The 16809-nt window shown below is 35.5% G+C and overlaps 1 protein-coding gene across 5 annotated transcripts in view; it reads right to left on the bottom strand.

The window, feature by feature from the left end:
* Positions 1-993: 993 nt before the first annotated feature.
* Positions 994-16809, bottom strand: part of CNOT6L (CCR4-NOT transcription complex subunit 6 like) — a 121359-nt gene continuing 105543 nt past the window's right edge. For 3 of the 5 annotated variants that reach the window (XM_045473652.1, XM_045473650.1, XM_045473651.1), the window contains exons 10-12: positions 16084-16311; positions 13724-13926; positions 994-8475 (exon numbers count right to left, since the gene is read on the bottom strand). In XM_045473652.1, the coding sequence (XP_045329608.1) occupies positions 8263-8475; positions 13724-13926; positions 16084-16311 (644 nt within the window). In that variant the 3' untranslated portion in view covers positions 994-8262. Of the gene's footprint in view, positions 8476-10346; positions 10453-13723; positions 13927-16083; positions 16312-16809 lie in introns of all 5 variants that reach the window. The other 2 variants (XM_045473654.1, XM_045473653.1) reach the window with 2 other exon arrangements.

Below are 16809 nucleotides of genomic sequence, written 5' to 3'. Positions count from 1 at the left end.
CAGTGACAGGCTTGTATTGGATCCTGGGTAAAAAGGACCAATTCGTAGGTACTGAGCTTTCAGCCTAGAGATTTGTCAATGTTCGCAATCTGTTCCAGGAGAATCTGCCATTATCTTCCCTAAGCCCTTGTTAAACTGGATAGCTCAGTTTGTTTCATGCTTTTCAAGAACAATCTGGTCTCAATCACACCGTGTCTTAAAATCGATTTTCTACTGAATATCCCCATAGTTTCAAAATTACTAATTATTTCACTGTGTGCCCTTTCCCTCCCCCCTCCCAAGATTCTAAGATTTTAGATACCTTTACTATGACTAAAATACATTGATATTTTCTGTGTCATAAATGGAACTTAGACAGGGAACCTGTCCAACTTTATATCCCCAAAGCAGCTTGTTCATAGTAGATACTTGAGTATTTATTGAATGAGTTAACTCTGGGTCTTGAGAGGTCCACCTATTAATTAAGAGTGGTTTATGTCAGTAACTGGGCAGATCTGATGACTGTGGATCAGGATGGGCTAGCTCATACTGCAATAACAAAACTTCAGTTTGTGAAGACATTGAGATTTGGCAGTTCTCACTCAACCTACATGCTCTGTGCATGGCGCCAGGGGAGCTCTGCTCATCAAAGTCACTCAAGGATCTAGGATGGGAAGGTGGATCTCAACTCAGGCTTCCACATTATCACCAAGGCAAGAGAAGGGAATATGGCAAATTGCACACTGGGTCTTAAAGCTTCTCTCAGAAGTGACACATGTCCCTCTCTGCTCAGATTTCTTCAGCCAAAGCAAGTCATAAATATAGCTAACTTCCAAATCTATTCTAAACAAAGTATTGCTTAAGCAGTTCATCAGAGAAAAAAAAATGTAGCATAAATTTGTAATTTTTTGCCTGAATTACCTTGGCTTCCTACTTCAACTTTCCAAGAGATATACTCACCTAAAAGCAGACACATACTGCACAGATAAAGAGTAAAAAACCAAGACAAAGGTATGCAGTTGCAAAATGGCCATTTATTGCCTACAGGGGAGGAAAGGGAGGGAGAGAAGAGGAAGTACACAGGTGCAAGGAAACAAGCATATATTTAGCCCTATACATCATGTGTGAGCAGTACCCAATCTCCAAAATGGAAAAAAGTATTTTGTCATCTGACATAGTAGTTAAGGTTCTTAAGCACCTCCCTTCTGAGCTGCCACAAGATTTAAAAGGCAGGACTGCTTTGTTTAATCAATGTTCACATTAACGAAAAAATACTACCACCCAACTGTGTCCTTATACACGCACATTTGTACAGTGTCTATTGTGGAAAAACATCTCAGCTGAGCAGTTTGGTCAAGTTTCAGACCTCATCAACTGTTTAACTGTAATAAATAGAAAAATAAAGCAGCTGGTGATTTTGTCAGAGAGAATGTGTTCAATAAGAAAGAACCACTTTCTCAAGGATGACAGAGTGTTAAATGATTAGAACACCACAGAACCAGTCTATTAAACATTAAACACTACTAGCTACAATTACATGGCACTTCATTAAATCTTCGAAAGAAAGAAAGAAAGAAAGAAAGAAAGAAAGAAAGAAAGAAAGAAAGAAAGAAGAAGAAAAGAAAAAGAAAAAGAAAAAGAAAAAGAAAAAGAAAAAGAAAAAGAAAAAGAAAAAGAAAAAGAAAAAGAAAAAGAAAAGAAAAAAGAAAAGAAAAAAGAAAGATCTTAGATTTTAAACTGATTATTGGAACACAGTAACAAATTGATTTAGTGCTTGGCACTTTCTTAGGACAAAAGCAAAGTAAATATACAACCTAAAACAGGAGAATTTGTTTTGGGACATCAATAGAAACTACTATGTGTTCAGGGGAAAAATTACCAAAATATCTTGCTCAGTTTTAAACTCAAGTGCTTTTCTTTCCAACCATTAAATTTGCTACAAAAACACTTTATAGGCCACATAATTACTCAAATTTATGCAAAATAATAAATTAGTTTAATGCCAAATAATGAGAATAAATGAATCCTTCCCTATTCAAATGGTAAATTGAGTTGAAGAGTAGATCGTCTTGTGGACAATTAGTTGGCACTTGTTTTATGGTTGAAAGAAATCACAAAAGAAGATATAAATTAACCTATAGTGAATATGACCAACACCCTGGCCTTTCCGAAAGAGAAGGTACAAACATGCTTTCTCTTTAAAAAAAAAAAAAAAAAATCTCCCTCCATACCACCCCATCCAGAGGTAAAAAAGCCAAATTTGAAACGTTCATCCTCCTCAAAATATTCCAAGTACTCCAATGAACTCTATTCCTCAACTTCTCCTAGATGAAAGAATTGCTTGCATTTGGACAACTGTACGAATGCCCATAGTGCACTTCTCAGTGCTGCTGGTGTTTAAGAAATTTGCCACTCACAACACTGAACAATTCCAGATCCAGTGTGCAGTAATACAGCCATCCAAACTCCTCCCCCCCCAAAAAAGTTGGCAGAGCACCGCTCAGGAATTTCATAGGTAAGGGAATATATTTTTAGCAAGTTAAGCACAGAGAAAGAACAGTACAGCTTCTTAATACATACACACCCAGACTACTGCATCACTTATTGTATCAACACTGAAACAAGTAGCAGGAAACTAAGCCTGTTAAGAAGCAAAGCCATTGTTTGACACATCAACGCTGAGCCAATTGTGTGAGTTTTAAGATAACTAATTCAACAAACGTGGTACATATAACCACTGATAGTTTGAAAGGAAATACAGTCATAGGTCAGTAACTAGAAATTAACACAAAACTGAAATGAGCAAGAAAGGACCACTTCTAAAAGTTACCATGATTCTTATGCCTTTAGAATTAAAAGTGACACACATACAAGTAGGGAAATTATCTAAATCTGGGGAGATTATAAGAAAAATAACTACTAATAGGTGCCAAACTATGCCTTCTCAAAGTTTCTGAAAGCTGAATGTACCAAGCTACTATGCCGAAAGAGTCATATCACTTGGCATTTAGATACCTTTTTCAAAATATGATTTATTTCTGATAACACAATTTCTAATTTCAGTACAATGCTACTGAATTTATAGTAAGTGCCATAAAAAAATGAACATTTAATAGGCAGAAATGTCCTTATTTCATATGCTTTGAAAGTAAAATCTATTTTACTTAAAAACATTCCATTACTTCAATGTCATAATATACATCGAATAAAACCTCAACATGCCTGTTTTCCTTTGGTTCCAAGAATAACCCAAACAAACCTACGCCAAAAGAAATTACTAAGTAGGTTAACAAAGCTTGCTTTTCCTAGTATCTCCCTATTTCTTGCCGTAGGACTTATGTAATTCAACAGAGAACCTTACATAAAGAAGGTATTTGGTTAAAACAAGAAATATGCATGCTCTCCCTTACCACCTTCCTGAAAAAAACTTTTTTTCTTTTCGTGGCTCGTATTCAGAACACCCTGCAGTGTAAGTGCTTCCTTTTTTCTTCTTACCCTTAAACTTTAAGATGACGCTTATACAACAGAGATATCCAAATCGTTCTGTAAAATGAAAGATGCTTTTGGCATCCTGTTCTCAAACAGATTACAACTTTGGTAAATAAGCCAGGTTAAAGGTGTACTAATTTACTTGGATTTGAAATTGATGATCATGATGCCATAAAAAAATTAAAATCACTCAAAGCAATCGTAACTACAAAAGTTCTCTCAGTCTACAAATTGAAAACTTTATTTGAAGTTCCTGGCTTAGAAAAATACTCTGATTTTCCTAATTTGTCTACCTAGAATTCTCACAGTTCTATAAACATGATACAATTCAGAAGGAAAAGATTAAACAAATCTACATATTAGAAAGTTGATTTTTGTTTCAAGGGGAGGGCAGGTAGGAGAGAAAGAGAATACCTTATAAATGTGAGAATTCACATTTCTGTCAAAAAGTATATTTGAATGCTATTTTTAAAACGTGCCATAAAGTCATTGCTTGCTATATAACCATTATTCTATGGCCTGCCAAATGTACCAGAAATTGATTATGTTTTCTGTGGCCAAAGCTACTGATCAGTCAGTGCATTTTACAAAGCTATTAAAATCTCTCAGAATAGAAGACTTAGAAACAAGTAAGTACTGTAAGTACTGGGACACAGCCAATTCGCTAGAAAATCTAGCCCTATATTAGGAATGAAAACAATATGCCTCTGATTCCATCAAAGAACACATTTAACCTATTTTGTCTTGTGCTATTCTACTTCTTGCTATTTGATTTGAAAGTATAGATGGCATTTGTGATTTTTAGAAACTCTTGGGAATACAAATGCAAACTTAATTTTTCACCCACTTAATAGATAATTAGAAGACACAATTTTTAAATGGAACATAGTTATGTTTGCCCATGTTCCAGTTTTAATGTGCCACATCCTCAATTCTAATACAACCCACCGTAGAATCAAGTGATATGAGCCTTAGATATCTTTCGACTTTCTCCCATCTCTGTGATTCAATACATAACTGTAACATACCAAATAAGAGGGACAAAGAAGAACGAAGCTTTATACTTCTGCAAACTGTAACGCTAAAACACAGTGGCTTCTTTAATACATTCACACAGGATGCTTATTAGTAAAATTAAATATCTGCCTATGAATATTGAAAAGTAATTTGAAAAGAAAGAGCTTGGAACAAGGCAAATGGGAGGGGGGGGGGGGGGGAAGCTGGTCTCAGAACCCATTGTGCCATTACCTGACTTTAACATGTGATATTCAAACGAACGTTCACACGCCTTACATCAAAGAAATGAAACAAAAATATTCAGCTACGTTGTACAAAATTTTTTTTTACATAAAACATCATAAATCTCGAACAGATTTACTATATCTGAATTCTAAAAAGTTGCCTATAGAATGGTGCTGGGATTCTGTTCTCTGCTTGCTTTTAGGCAGTGCTGTTGCTTAAAAGTTGACACCAGGCACAATATTTTAAAACAAAGTCAACAAGCAAGGAGCAGTAAGTGGATTTGAGCCTTTCTCAGATGTCAGTCCTGAGGATGCTGCAATATTCCCCATCGAAATGTGTAAAGCTATGAGGCGGATACTGATGCCTGAGAGAGTGGGTGACTTGACATGCACTTGTAGGACTGTTGTAATAGCAAACAGTGCAGTTTTCCCTTCCTCAAACACTGTTTCAATAAATTTAAAGAACACTCCAGTTCTTACACAAAGATCAGAAATCATATTTAACAGTTAAAAAAAAAAAAAAACACAACACATTATCACAACCTAAAAATGCCCAAATTTTCTCTTAACTTCACATAAAATATGCAGCAGCCCCATGGCATAAAGCTTATTAAACTTATTCTGAGAACTAGAAAGTATATAAGCATAAATATTTTACTTTCATTGAATATATACCCTATGTCATTCACCTCTTCCTTTTGGCTTCTCACTGCCAAAGTTCCAAATGGCATGCGTTTTAACAAGACAATACTGAGGAGAGCAGCATTTCTGATCATCTGAATTGGCAGCTCAAAACAGATACCACTCCTTTTACAAAGGGAACAAAGGGTGAAAGTGTGTGAAATCTGGGCAGTGGGCTAAAGGGAAACCGTGCACATGAAATTTGGGTTACCATGCCCCAAGTGTGTGTGCCACCCAAAACATAACACAATTACCTACTTCAACAGAGCTACTACCAACATTTACTAAAACCACATTAAAAATACACAGGATAATGAATGGTTTGAAAGAGTGCATTTGGAAGCAGAGAGAACCCAATTACACACCTTCCTGCAACAGAGTGCCTCGATCATACACAAAATAAACTTAAGCTGTTTACAATGTTTCCCAATTTTTTTTTTTATTTTTTCCCTCTACATTTAACTATTAAAAAAGTTTTTTTTTATTAATAAATGGGCTCCTCTGTGGTTCATATACAATCATAAGTGAACTTTAAATTCCATTTTATACAAACATCTCAAAAAATATCGGGAGTGAAGTATGGTAGGAAATATTGCTCACATTGCTAATTAACATGCGTATATGAAAGGAGGAAAATGTTTTGTTAGTGCATATACCTCCAGAGCAGAAAATCCACCCAAAACAAAAGATTTAAAATAAAACATACAGTAGCTGATTACAAAAAAAGGTAATGTCCACAAAATTAAGTTTTTCATGCTATTCTACTTTCCAGTACTATGGTTCAGGTAATCAATTTGCATGGCTAGATGTTGAATGTTTGAGGTATATAAGAAGGGATACCTGCACATTGAGGAAAATCTGTCACCTTAAGGGTTGTTTCTTTGTTTCTGTTTGTTTATTCTGGTACTTTACCATTTTTAAAAGAATATTTTATTTACATCAAACTTCACTCAACTACAATTACATTCCAATTATAAAAGATGACAAACAACGCCTCTATCACTAGGCACTTTTAAAAGGGAGTTTAGGCTTTACAGAACCCTTCTGATGCGATCCCATATACGACATTACATCATCCCACCACCCTCGTCCCACTAAAATTACCCTTCAGGGGAAATATTATATAGCCTGATTAATTTACTATGGAAGAAATTAGTATAAAATGACCAAAGGAAATGCATCATTTAAGACTAATAAAACAGCCTACGATGTCAGGTTTGAAAGAGGAGACAAATTGTATATATTTAAAACTAATTAAATAATTTAAATTTGACCTGTACTTTATATATTAGTGAGACACAAATATAGGCTATTTTCTTTTAAAATTTCATTCACATAATGGAAAATTTCTTGTTTATTAAAAATATCACATTTTGAGACTAGAAACAGTAAAGTGCATGAAAAGTTTAAAATATAAATTTCAGAAAACTCTTATAGCAGCAAAAAAGCAGAATAAAGAAAAACTTAAAAACACAGACACAACCTTTTCCTGTTACTGTGCCATAATTAACATCAAGTAGCCAACCAATTTTTTCCCCCAGAAAACGGTTATTACGTTCACTGCCTCTTGAGTCACAGATTTTCAACTGGCCCCTCCTGGGCAAAAAAAGGATTCCGAAGTTTCTAAAGAGCATCAACAGTTGGGAATAAACCAGTAGCTTCTTAATTCAACCCTGACAGACAACAGAAACAAAGATTAAAAGCATATAATGGCCATTTGGCAACTAGAGTCAGGAAAAATGATCTGAGGTTTTCAACTACTCCCTGTTCTCTCTCCCTCCAAAATCTTTTCCACCTCAAAAAGCCAAAACCAGCAGACACTTGCCCTACTTTGGGAAACACATGAAATATTTGTATCACTTTTCCCTTTTAAAACTTTGATCAGGGTCTTTTCATTCAGCAGTTGTTCTGTTTTTTTTTTGTTTGTTTGTTTGTTTTTTAACATTTGACTATAACTGCAAAAATCGTACAGATCATATAATATCTGTTTCTTTAGCACAACCAGGCAGAAAAAGGTGGATGGGAATAATTAAAAATACTGGACAAATTTTGTGGGCATCCTAAATGTAAAAAAATTCTATTTTCAAGATGTGTGGCAGTAGAAATTACCCACTGTTCCGCAATAAATAAACTGGAGAGAAAGGCTTAAAATTAATACTTCTAATGAGGTTACAACTAATAGAGGAACAAAATATAGAGTGATTCTTCAAAACAAAACAAAAAAATAACCAGCACTTGCCCAACTGTCATGTACTGTTAAATGCTTGATTTTGAAAGCATATTGTGCAACCACCTTTAATTTCTCAATTTTTCTTATTATGGTTAAAGGCTATATCATCGTTTATGTACAGATCTAGCAAATTTAAGTGCTTTGTTAATGTGCAAAAGACTTGGGGAGTCAAAAACCAGTTTGTTATAATGGAAAACAGAAATCCAAGAAATTTTTCCTGCAAGGCATGCCATCATTCAGTTTAAAATGTTATATTTATAGTTCTTTTTAATTGCCTTTTACAAAAATGGTTGATTTGAAACCATTCAAAAGAAAGTATTTGTTTTGGAAAAACAAATACACTTGTTGGGCCTTGAATTGGTGATTTATTAATTACAAATGCTGACTCTAAGATAATATGAAAAAGGTCCAATTTAAAAACATGATAAATTAAAAATTTGGAAAGTAATACTTTGGTTCCAGCCCTAGTGCCAAATGATACCAATATGCACAAAAATGTACAAAATCTTAGAGCAAACACATAATGAAAGGAACCTGAAGAAGCAGCTTAAGGATGGCCATACTTCACTCCTACATACTTTGATTTACAACTGTACAGGTCCATAGCAACAGATCCCCCCGTCTTTGCGGGGCAGTACTCCACTACCTCCGATTAGGCAAGTGAACACCATTGACAAGAGGCAGAAGTGGAGGGTGGAGTTCAAGTTGTGTTAACAGTGAGAAGTGGTCTGAAGGGATGTGAGGGTGTGGACACCCAGTGATGTTGTTCTCAACCAGCCATTGAGGATCTAAAGGCCCCAGGACACCAAGCACGTTCATATGAGTCTTGGAATAGAAAATGTAGTCAATCACGCCCTGGAAAGAGATTGGGGATTGAGAAAAAAGAAAAAAATATGCTTAGAAAAAAAAGAGTAACTCAAGATATATAAAAAACAATCCATAATTTGTAAAAGCCAAATACCTGAGTAACTTGTACTTGTAGTACCTGTTGTCTTGACAATGGGGTCATGTAAGGCTCAAATCTTCAGTGGGTAGGACATGAAATAAAGACGGCTAAATAGGGAAATACAGGGCCCTACTGGAGTCATAAAGCCTTGCATTTGTGCGTAAGTGGTAAGCAAACTGAGAAGCTAAACACACCAAATTATGTCTAGGCATCTTTAAAAATGTCTTGCTTAGGTTAGTGAAATTAAATCCATCAGTATAAACATTATGGGAACTACACTAAATCATTTACAATAAGCTGTTTTAATATAAATGCATAATGAAAAGGTAGGACTCAAATTAATTCTTTTAATGTTAATTGGCATTATTTTCCATTATCTACACATCAAGATACCCAAACACACAAAGCCATGGTAAAGCATGTTTTCAGATTTGCCAGTTCTAGTTCAGCTTTCCCAGATATGCTACATACTTACAAAATACTACCTACAGTTAACGTTTCTAATATATTCTTTAGAATACTCATTTTCACAACTATAAATATACTGTAAATTTTGGATTCCTTAGCAAAAAATATTCAGCAGGGCCCTATATAATTATATCAGTTTTGTCTCTGAGAACTAGATGATTTATTTGGTTTGTCTGATCATTAAGCTTTAAAACTGAAGTGCTTTTTATTGCCCCAGGCTGTGCAGACAAGACAGTAAAGTCAAATTTTCTTCCTATCCACATCAAGAGAGCCTGAGCCCAAGTATGAAGAAATATTTCCAGATCTGGAAGTATCTACTTACAAATGCTATACATAATGAGTTCCAGCAATATTTTAAATGGTTATCACAGTGAAATGGGCTACTTAAGAAAAAAAAGAAGAAAGAAAGAAAAAACTTTTGGTGAAAAAAATTTATTATGAAATTTGGAAATAATTACCTCAGGTTGATTTTGACATGACCATGACCAAATTAAGGAGATAGTTCTTTTGAGGAAGAGGGCTTTGCTGAACAATTACAAACCTTAACCTTGCCACAAATTAAGGTACCTACTTGAATCCAAGGATTTTCTGCCATTAACACTCCAAGTCGAATAGTTAAGAAATTATGTGAGTACAAGGTATTATCCTTTCATTTTGGCTAATGCCTAATTTTGCAGTGGCATTTTAGGAAAAAGGTTAACAAGGGTCAGCGTAGATTTACTAGCATTTATGAGACTATCCTTCAACTATAAACTAAACAAAACACAAATGAAATATTCTGTCATTTATGTTCCATAAACCTCCCACATCACTTTATTAGAGTGTCATTATGCACATCAGCTGCTAGCCTTGCAGAATCCTTTGCAAACATAGGCCCCAAGAAAGATGTTAAACACTCCAGAAAGTCAGGTGCATTTAATTGGAGGTATCACTTGTACCTATTTTCTTAGTTTGAAACATCCAGAGGAAAAGCTCTTATCAAAACCCTTATTAGCAAGATCATATCTACAAACTCACCCAAATATTTGTACATATGTATGCACATTTACACATTGTTATATCTAAAAAGTATGTTACTAAACTAATGATTTTTAATCTTTTTTTGACTCAACCTTGTTTTTAAAAAAGGCTACAATGTGGGAAAAGTCTGTATTAGGAAAAACTATAGTAAGTCTATAAAACTATATTTGGAAAAAAAGTAAAAATGATGAAAATAATTTATGAGCTAGCATTATGCTAAGTATTGTCTTATAAAAGAGAAAATCGTATATTATAAATTTCATAATGTAACAGAGAAAGACTTCAGACTTACTACTTGACAAAATATGAAAATTGTCCTTCCTCTTTTCATTAACTGGTTCAGGCACACCCTTAGATTGATGGGGAAAGAGCAGCAGCAGTAGAAAGTCTGAATTAAGCTGTTAATTCAATGAATCTGGTGTTATGGTCTGAATGTTTCTGTTCCCCCCAAATTCACAAAAATCCTAACTCCTAACGTGATGGCAGTAAGAGGTACAAACTTTAGGGAGGTAATTAGGTCATGAAGGTGGTACTCTCATGAATGGGATTAGTTGCTCTATAAAAAGAGACCCCAGAGAAAGCTCTTTCAGCCTCTCTGTCACGTGAGGATATAAGAAAACAGCTGTCTGCAACCTGGAAGAGGGCCTTCATCTGAACCCAACCATGCCAGTACCCTGATCTTACACGTCCAATCTAAGTCACACAGTCTGTGGTGCGTATTGTTAGCTATCACTGAGACACCTGTTCTACAAGTAATTTTCCTAACTGCTTACCCACCCTTTGGTATGTTCCAAGTAAGTTCTAGATTAAATGAATCTGAGTTCTTTTTTTTTTTTTTTTTTAATTTTTTTTTCAACGTTTATTTATTTTTGGGACAGAGAGAGACAGAGCATGAACGGGGGAGGGGCAGAGACAGAGGGAGACACAGAATCGGAAACAGGCTCCAGGCTCTGAGCCATCAGCCCAGAGCCCGACGCGGGGCTCGAACTCACGGACCGCGAGATCGTGACCTGGCTGAAGTCGGACGCCCAACCGACTGCGCCACCCAGGCGCCCCTAAATGAATCTGAGTTCTAAATATCACTTTTCTACATTTCTAACTTCATCAAGGACCAATAAAGTAAACAAATGCTAAGCCAAGTAAAAAATAATGATAATAACAACAATCCACTGATGGGATGACAGAATACTGTATTTGGATCTGTATGTAATACTAATTACATAACATTTTTATATTTGATATTACCTATTTTTACTGACTGCCTTTAATACTGGGATGGTATAAAACGCTTTGTATAAAATTGAAACATTCATTGTTACTTGGATAAAAGCTTCATTCTCTGTTAGGGCTGCCCTTACAGTTTGTTCTCTGGTCATCCTATCCCACCCCCTCATCCCATCCATTGATCTAGCCAACCAGCCAGAATATTTATCTTCCCATACATGCCTGTCTCTCAGAGATTTATAACTGTCCTTCCATCTCATCCTATCCTACATATTCAAACATCAAACACTCTGAGTAATGTACCTTTGGTTCTTTACCTGTACGTCTTTGGACAGTGCAAATGGTTCAATAAGATTTTTTTTTTTAATTTTTTTTTTTAACGTTTATTTATTTTTGAGACAGAGAGAGACAGAGCATGAACGGGGGAGGGTCAGAGAGAGAGGGAGACACAGAATCTGAAACAGGCTCCAGGCTCTGAGCGGTCAGCACAGAGCCCAACGCGGGCTCAAACTCACGGACCGTGAGATCGTGACCTGAGCCGAAGTTGGACGCTTAACCGACTGAGCCACCCAGGCGCCCCAATAAGATTTTTGATACAATTATTAAAAACGTAAGATCTTTTGAAGAAATATCAACAAAGGATTTTAAAACAATTCAGAAGATTAAGAAAGATGGCTTAGTTTAATAACCCAAATTTTCACTTTGTGGACAAGGAAAAAATAACTTCTATCAAAGCCTAGATGACTTAGAAATGATTTGGTCTTTTTAACCACACACTTGCCAAAACAAGCTGTAGAATTATTAAACACTTATTTTAGGGAACTTTAATTTAGGTTTTCTGGCTTGTGCTGGCAGAGATGTATCATATATCAATACAGTCAAAAAGATGACAATTAACTTATAACAAACTGTGTATCATTAAATCTAGAGGTTTCCTTTAAGCTTATGGAAGACCAGTGGTGTGCTATAGTAGGCTAGTTCCCGCTTTCTTAGTGCTTCATCTCAACTCTAAATTCAATGGTATTATTTGGGAGCTTGAAATCTACCATAGTGGGAATACTTACACCACAGAAATCAACAAACACCACAAGTTAGGGCTTCTAATTTACAGAAATCTGGTTATTAAATATCTACCAGCACATTACTGCATATGAGTGATTTGAACAAAAGCAACTATCGCTAGAGATAGTATTATCTGCTCTAACATAAAAATACTAAAATTAGATTCACTTTCTTCTAAGCAATTTTTGTCTCCACTTCATGATTACAAAAGCTGACTAATACCATCAGCACACAAATTTCCTTTCTTCTTCCTACTATTTGTTCCTTAGAAAGGGGCTAACAAGCACTGAAAATATAAAAAAAAAGTCATTGGAGGTGTGAAGAGCCCATTTTGAAAATTTCCTTTGGTATTTTTATTATATTCCCTCTAGGCTTCTTATACCAAACGACTTTCTAAAATCTGCATTTTTTTCAGGATAGTATAAGATTTTGGTATAGATGGCCTGAAATGCCAGAAAGTCAAACAATAAAACAGCTACAGGCAGTGATCAGATAAACTGGCAAAGGGAAAGTAAACCTGATTACAGAAAACCACTACAATCAATCGTTTTCTAAAGAACAATTTGTCTTGTACAATAGGCCCTCTAAATTTTTTTTTTCTTATTCTGCAAAGGTATCTTTCTTTTGTTCTCCTGCCTGGGAATGTAATAGTTTGACTACATGGATACATATCAGACCCTAAGTACAACCCTCTGTAACCTCATCTTCCAAAGAAACTTGGAAAATTTAAAGGTAACCAAGACATCGAAGGAATGTACTAAGAAATTTTTAAGAGAATATTATATATTCATTCAAGATGAACTTAACTAATCAGGATGCTTAATATTTAGATTCTTACTGAAATTTAAGGATGGTATAGACAGGTGAAGATTAACGATATTAAAAAATATAATGTGCTTTGGGGCGCCTGAGTGGCTCAGTCGGTTAAGCATCTGAATTCAGCTCAGAGGTCATGACCTCATGGTCCTTGCGTTCAAGCATATCTGGCTCTGTGCTGACAGCTCAGAGCCTGGAGCCTGCTTCGGATTCTGTGTCTCTGTCTCTCTCTGCCCCTCCCCTGCTCTCAAACAAACATAAAAAAATTTTTTTTTTAAACAAAGTGCTTTTAACGGTGCCTGGCGCAAAGTGAGCATTTTGGAAGTTTTTGCTATTTATCAATATTACTTGAAATTTGAAAAAATCAGGGTTCAAAAAATTCTCAAGTCAGCAATAACAAAAAAGAAAAATAACAAACCTCCTTACATTTAGGGACAAAGTTAGCCAAGACAGAGAATATAAAAACTCCTGAATATTATACAATTAGGCATATAATAATATAGACCTTCCTTGCCCTATGTTTGTATTTGAAATAATTTCTATACCAGCTCAGAGGCAGTCACTCACTTTGAAATCAAAGGTGTAATTGGTGTAAGGCATCAAGTTATTTTCATAGGCGCTCTTCAGTTGGAAGCCATGTGTGATTCTCCCTTCTGAGCTTCCATTCTTTCCATTGCAGCTGAAGTTCATAAGACACTCATTGTACCTTAGTTCCTTGAAGTCTTTATGGTTGTCAGCTACTCCTCCATTGCTTAAATATTCCACGACACCTAGCAGAATAAAGAAGGAAGAAATACTATCATTTAGCATTTAGACGTTATGTAAGACTTTGTGACCAAAATTTTGTGGTCAGGTGGATGTACCAGGTTCAGAGTGGTTTTGTTAGGTTGACCCATATGCAACTGCCTTTTTGTGACAGTTCAAAACAAAACAAAACAAGAAACAATAAAATAAACAAACACTAACAATTTCTTATAGTTAAATCAAACTGAAGGGTATTTGCCTACTTCGGAGCAAAGCATCAGGGTCACCCAGAAAGATCTTCAGTTTTCTTAATGGTACTTCAAGCTAAAGATGATTCCTGGGCCCAAGGCGGCATTCACTAAGAAGCTTTTGACTCTGAAGGCTTTTAGAATATTATCCCAAACCACTACTTCTTTAGTATTTAACTGTTCCATGCAATCAACTTTCGGAGTATGTAAAATATAGCATACATAATAAAAAATCATTTATAACAAAAATAGATCTTGCATCTTCAACATTTCAATATTTATAGTTTCAGCTATGAAATATTCTTTATTTTGAGCTACAGGGAGTTCTTTCAGTCTGATACTATAAAGAACATCATATACTCCAGATATACTACTTGGTCAAAAATATTAGATGTGTCTAAAAAGCTAAAGAGAGTAGAAGCATTCAAAAATACATTGCTTCCATTTAATAAGTAAAATGAAAAATATATCACAACCCTAATGATGATGATGATCAGTGAACACGGTCAGCCATCTCTTTCTATTTGTGATCAGGAATGATAACAACATATAATGAATAAATGATGAAACACAGTATCAGTACTGTGAAGAGGTGAAAAGGAGTGATCATTTATCTAGCATTTATTACACGCCAGGCACTGCTTTATACACTTAAACCTCACAAGCAGCTTTATGCGGTGGATAAAATTATTACCCTCTTATTTAAAAATAAAGAACTTAGTCATAGATTGCACTTCTAAGTGGTAGAACCGAATCCAACTCTGAAAGTCTGGCTCCAGAATCAGCTCATCGTGCTGTGCTTTCAAATGACAGCTCACTGGCTTAACTGAGATGGGAGAAACTTATACTTGAGAGCATTTCAACCCAAAAAAACAGAACTTAGAAAAGAAGGCATGGTTAAGGTGTCAATTGGGTTAGGGGCTAAAGACAAACATTTGTAAGAGGATGATTTCAGCATTTATTTACTAAGGAAAAAAGTAGATATTTTCTAGATTTGTGACTTTTATGAATTTCCAATTGCCAGCATTTGGGTTTCTTCACATTTATTGTTGAGGGATTATCTAAACAATTTAAAATAGCTTACTGAAAATGTATAAAATTTAGAATATGCTTCAGTAATAGCAAAATAGTAATAACTGAACATTTTACATTTGAACTTGAATATCTAAAATGCAGAACTAGTTTTTTGCAAAGATCTAAAATTAGTTAGGACATAAAGTAGTTAAGTGGAGCTCAAGAAGTAATGTCAAATCCAAGGAGAATGTTGGTCAGTCTTCTGCACCTATTATCAGCATTCATATATCACTTAATGAATTCACTAAAATGTGGCCAACCTTACTAAACTTAGATAGCTCCTGCTGCTGAATATTTCCTGGTTGCCTCTTCTCCATTACACTCTGTGCTCCAGGAGGCTGATTTTTACTTGCAACAACTACAAACCCCCTCCAACTCTAGCTTCTAGCTGCATTTGGTCAATGGGCAGCACTGGCAGGAGAGTAGAGTGAGGTAGGGATATATATTTCCCCCTGAGTCATTTTCTGTTGATGCCAGAGATTGACAGCATCAGTTATAATTTAAAGCCATTGCTCCTACTACATAACCCTCTCCTTAGAACTACATTTTCCAAGTTGTAACAGCAGTTCCCACCACTTTCCAAACCTTTAGGTGAAGGTGTGGTAAATGGCCTCAAATTCCCCAAGTGGTAGAGTACTGCATCGCCCATGGTTTTGTGTCCCTTAACCCTGTACACATCTTTAGAAATAGCTTCTTTACTAAACTCTCAATTAACCCCATGCCCTATCTTCCCAGGAGTCTTATTAATACACTCTCTAATTTAGCAGAGAAATTCTCCACTCAAAAGTTGGGAGGTGGCTGGTCCTCCAAAGAGAAGTTAGAGTAAAACTGAAAGCAATGAGGAAATGATGTTATAAATACCTGAATCTGGCAATGAGTTAAGATCTGCACATAGCACCAGCGGGATGGAATTAGGATCTGCAGTTGGGCTGCCAGGCCTACTAGAGGCTTTCTCCAGAATGTTTTTAACCTCTGAGACAAACATCATGGTCTGGATAAGTTTCACATCAGAATACTCTGGGTCCCAATGCATGTGGGCATTTGCCACTATAAGCAGCTGTTTGTCTGCAGCATGAATAGGCTTCATACCTAAATTTAAACATTAGAAAAAGGAGGAGAAGATTGTTTTATGTATCAAAAGAGCAGCATCTTAAGGTTTTCTCCCTCAAATCCATAGCCTCTTCCTCATTTTTTTCCCCATTAATGTATATCTTCCCCTTTATCTCAAAATGTAGTTTTTAGAAGCTGATGTGCTAAGATTCTGGTAATCCCTACATAGGAATTACTCCTCTAGATCAGGGTAGACAAACTGCAGCCATGGGCTAAATCTGGCCCACCACCTGTTTTTATACAGCCTGTATGAGCTAAGCCTGGTTTTACATTTTTAAAAATCTCTACAAAAATTTCTTGGAAAGACTGTGACAGAGACTACGTGTAGTCCAAATATTAATTATCTGGCCCTTTACAGAAAAAGTTTGCCAACTTCTGCTCTATATGCCCAAGTTAAGAATTGTATCATGATATAATCAATATTTGATTCTAGTACTTCATTTGATGAGTTCTTGCTGTAAAGAAGTACTTTAAATA

This window comes from Leopardus geoffroyi, chromosome B1, assembly GCF_018350155.1.
Source record: "Leopardus geoffroyi isolate Oge1 chromosome B1, O.geoffroyi_Oge1_pat1.0, whole genome shotgun sequence".
Classification (NCBI taxonomy): Eukaryota; Metazoa; Chordata; class Mammalia; order Carnivora; family Felidae; genus Leopardus; species Leopardus geoffroyi.
The sequence above is the reverse complement of the archived record's forward strand: the minus strand, read 5'-3'. Positions and strand labels throughout refer to the sequence as shown.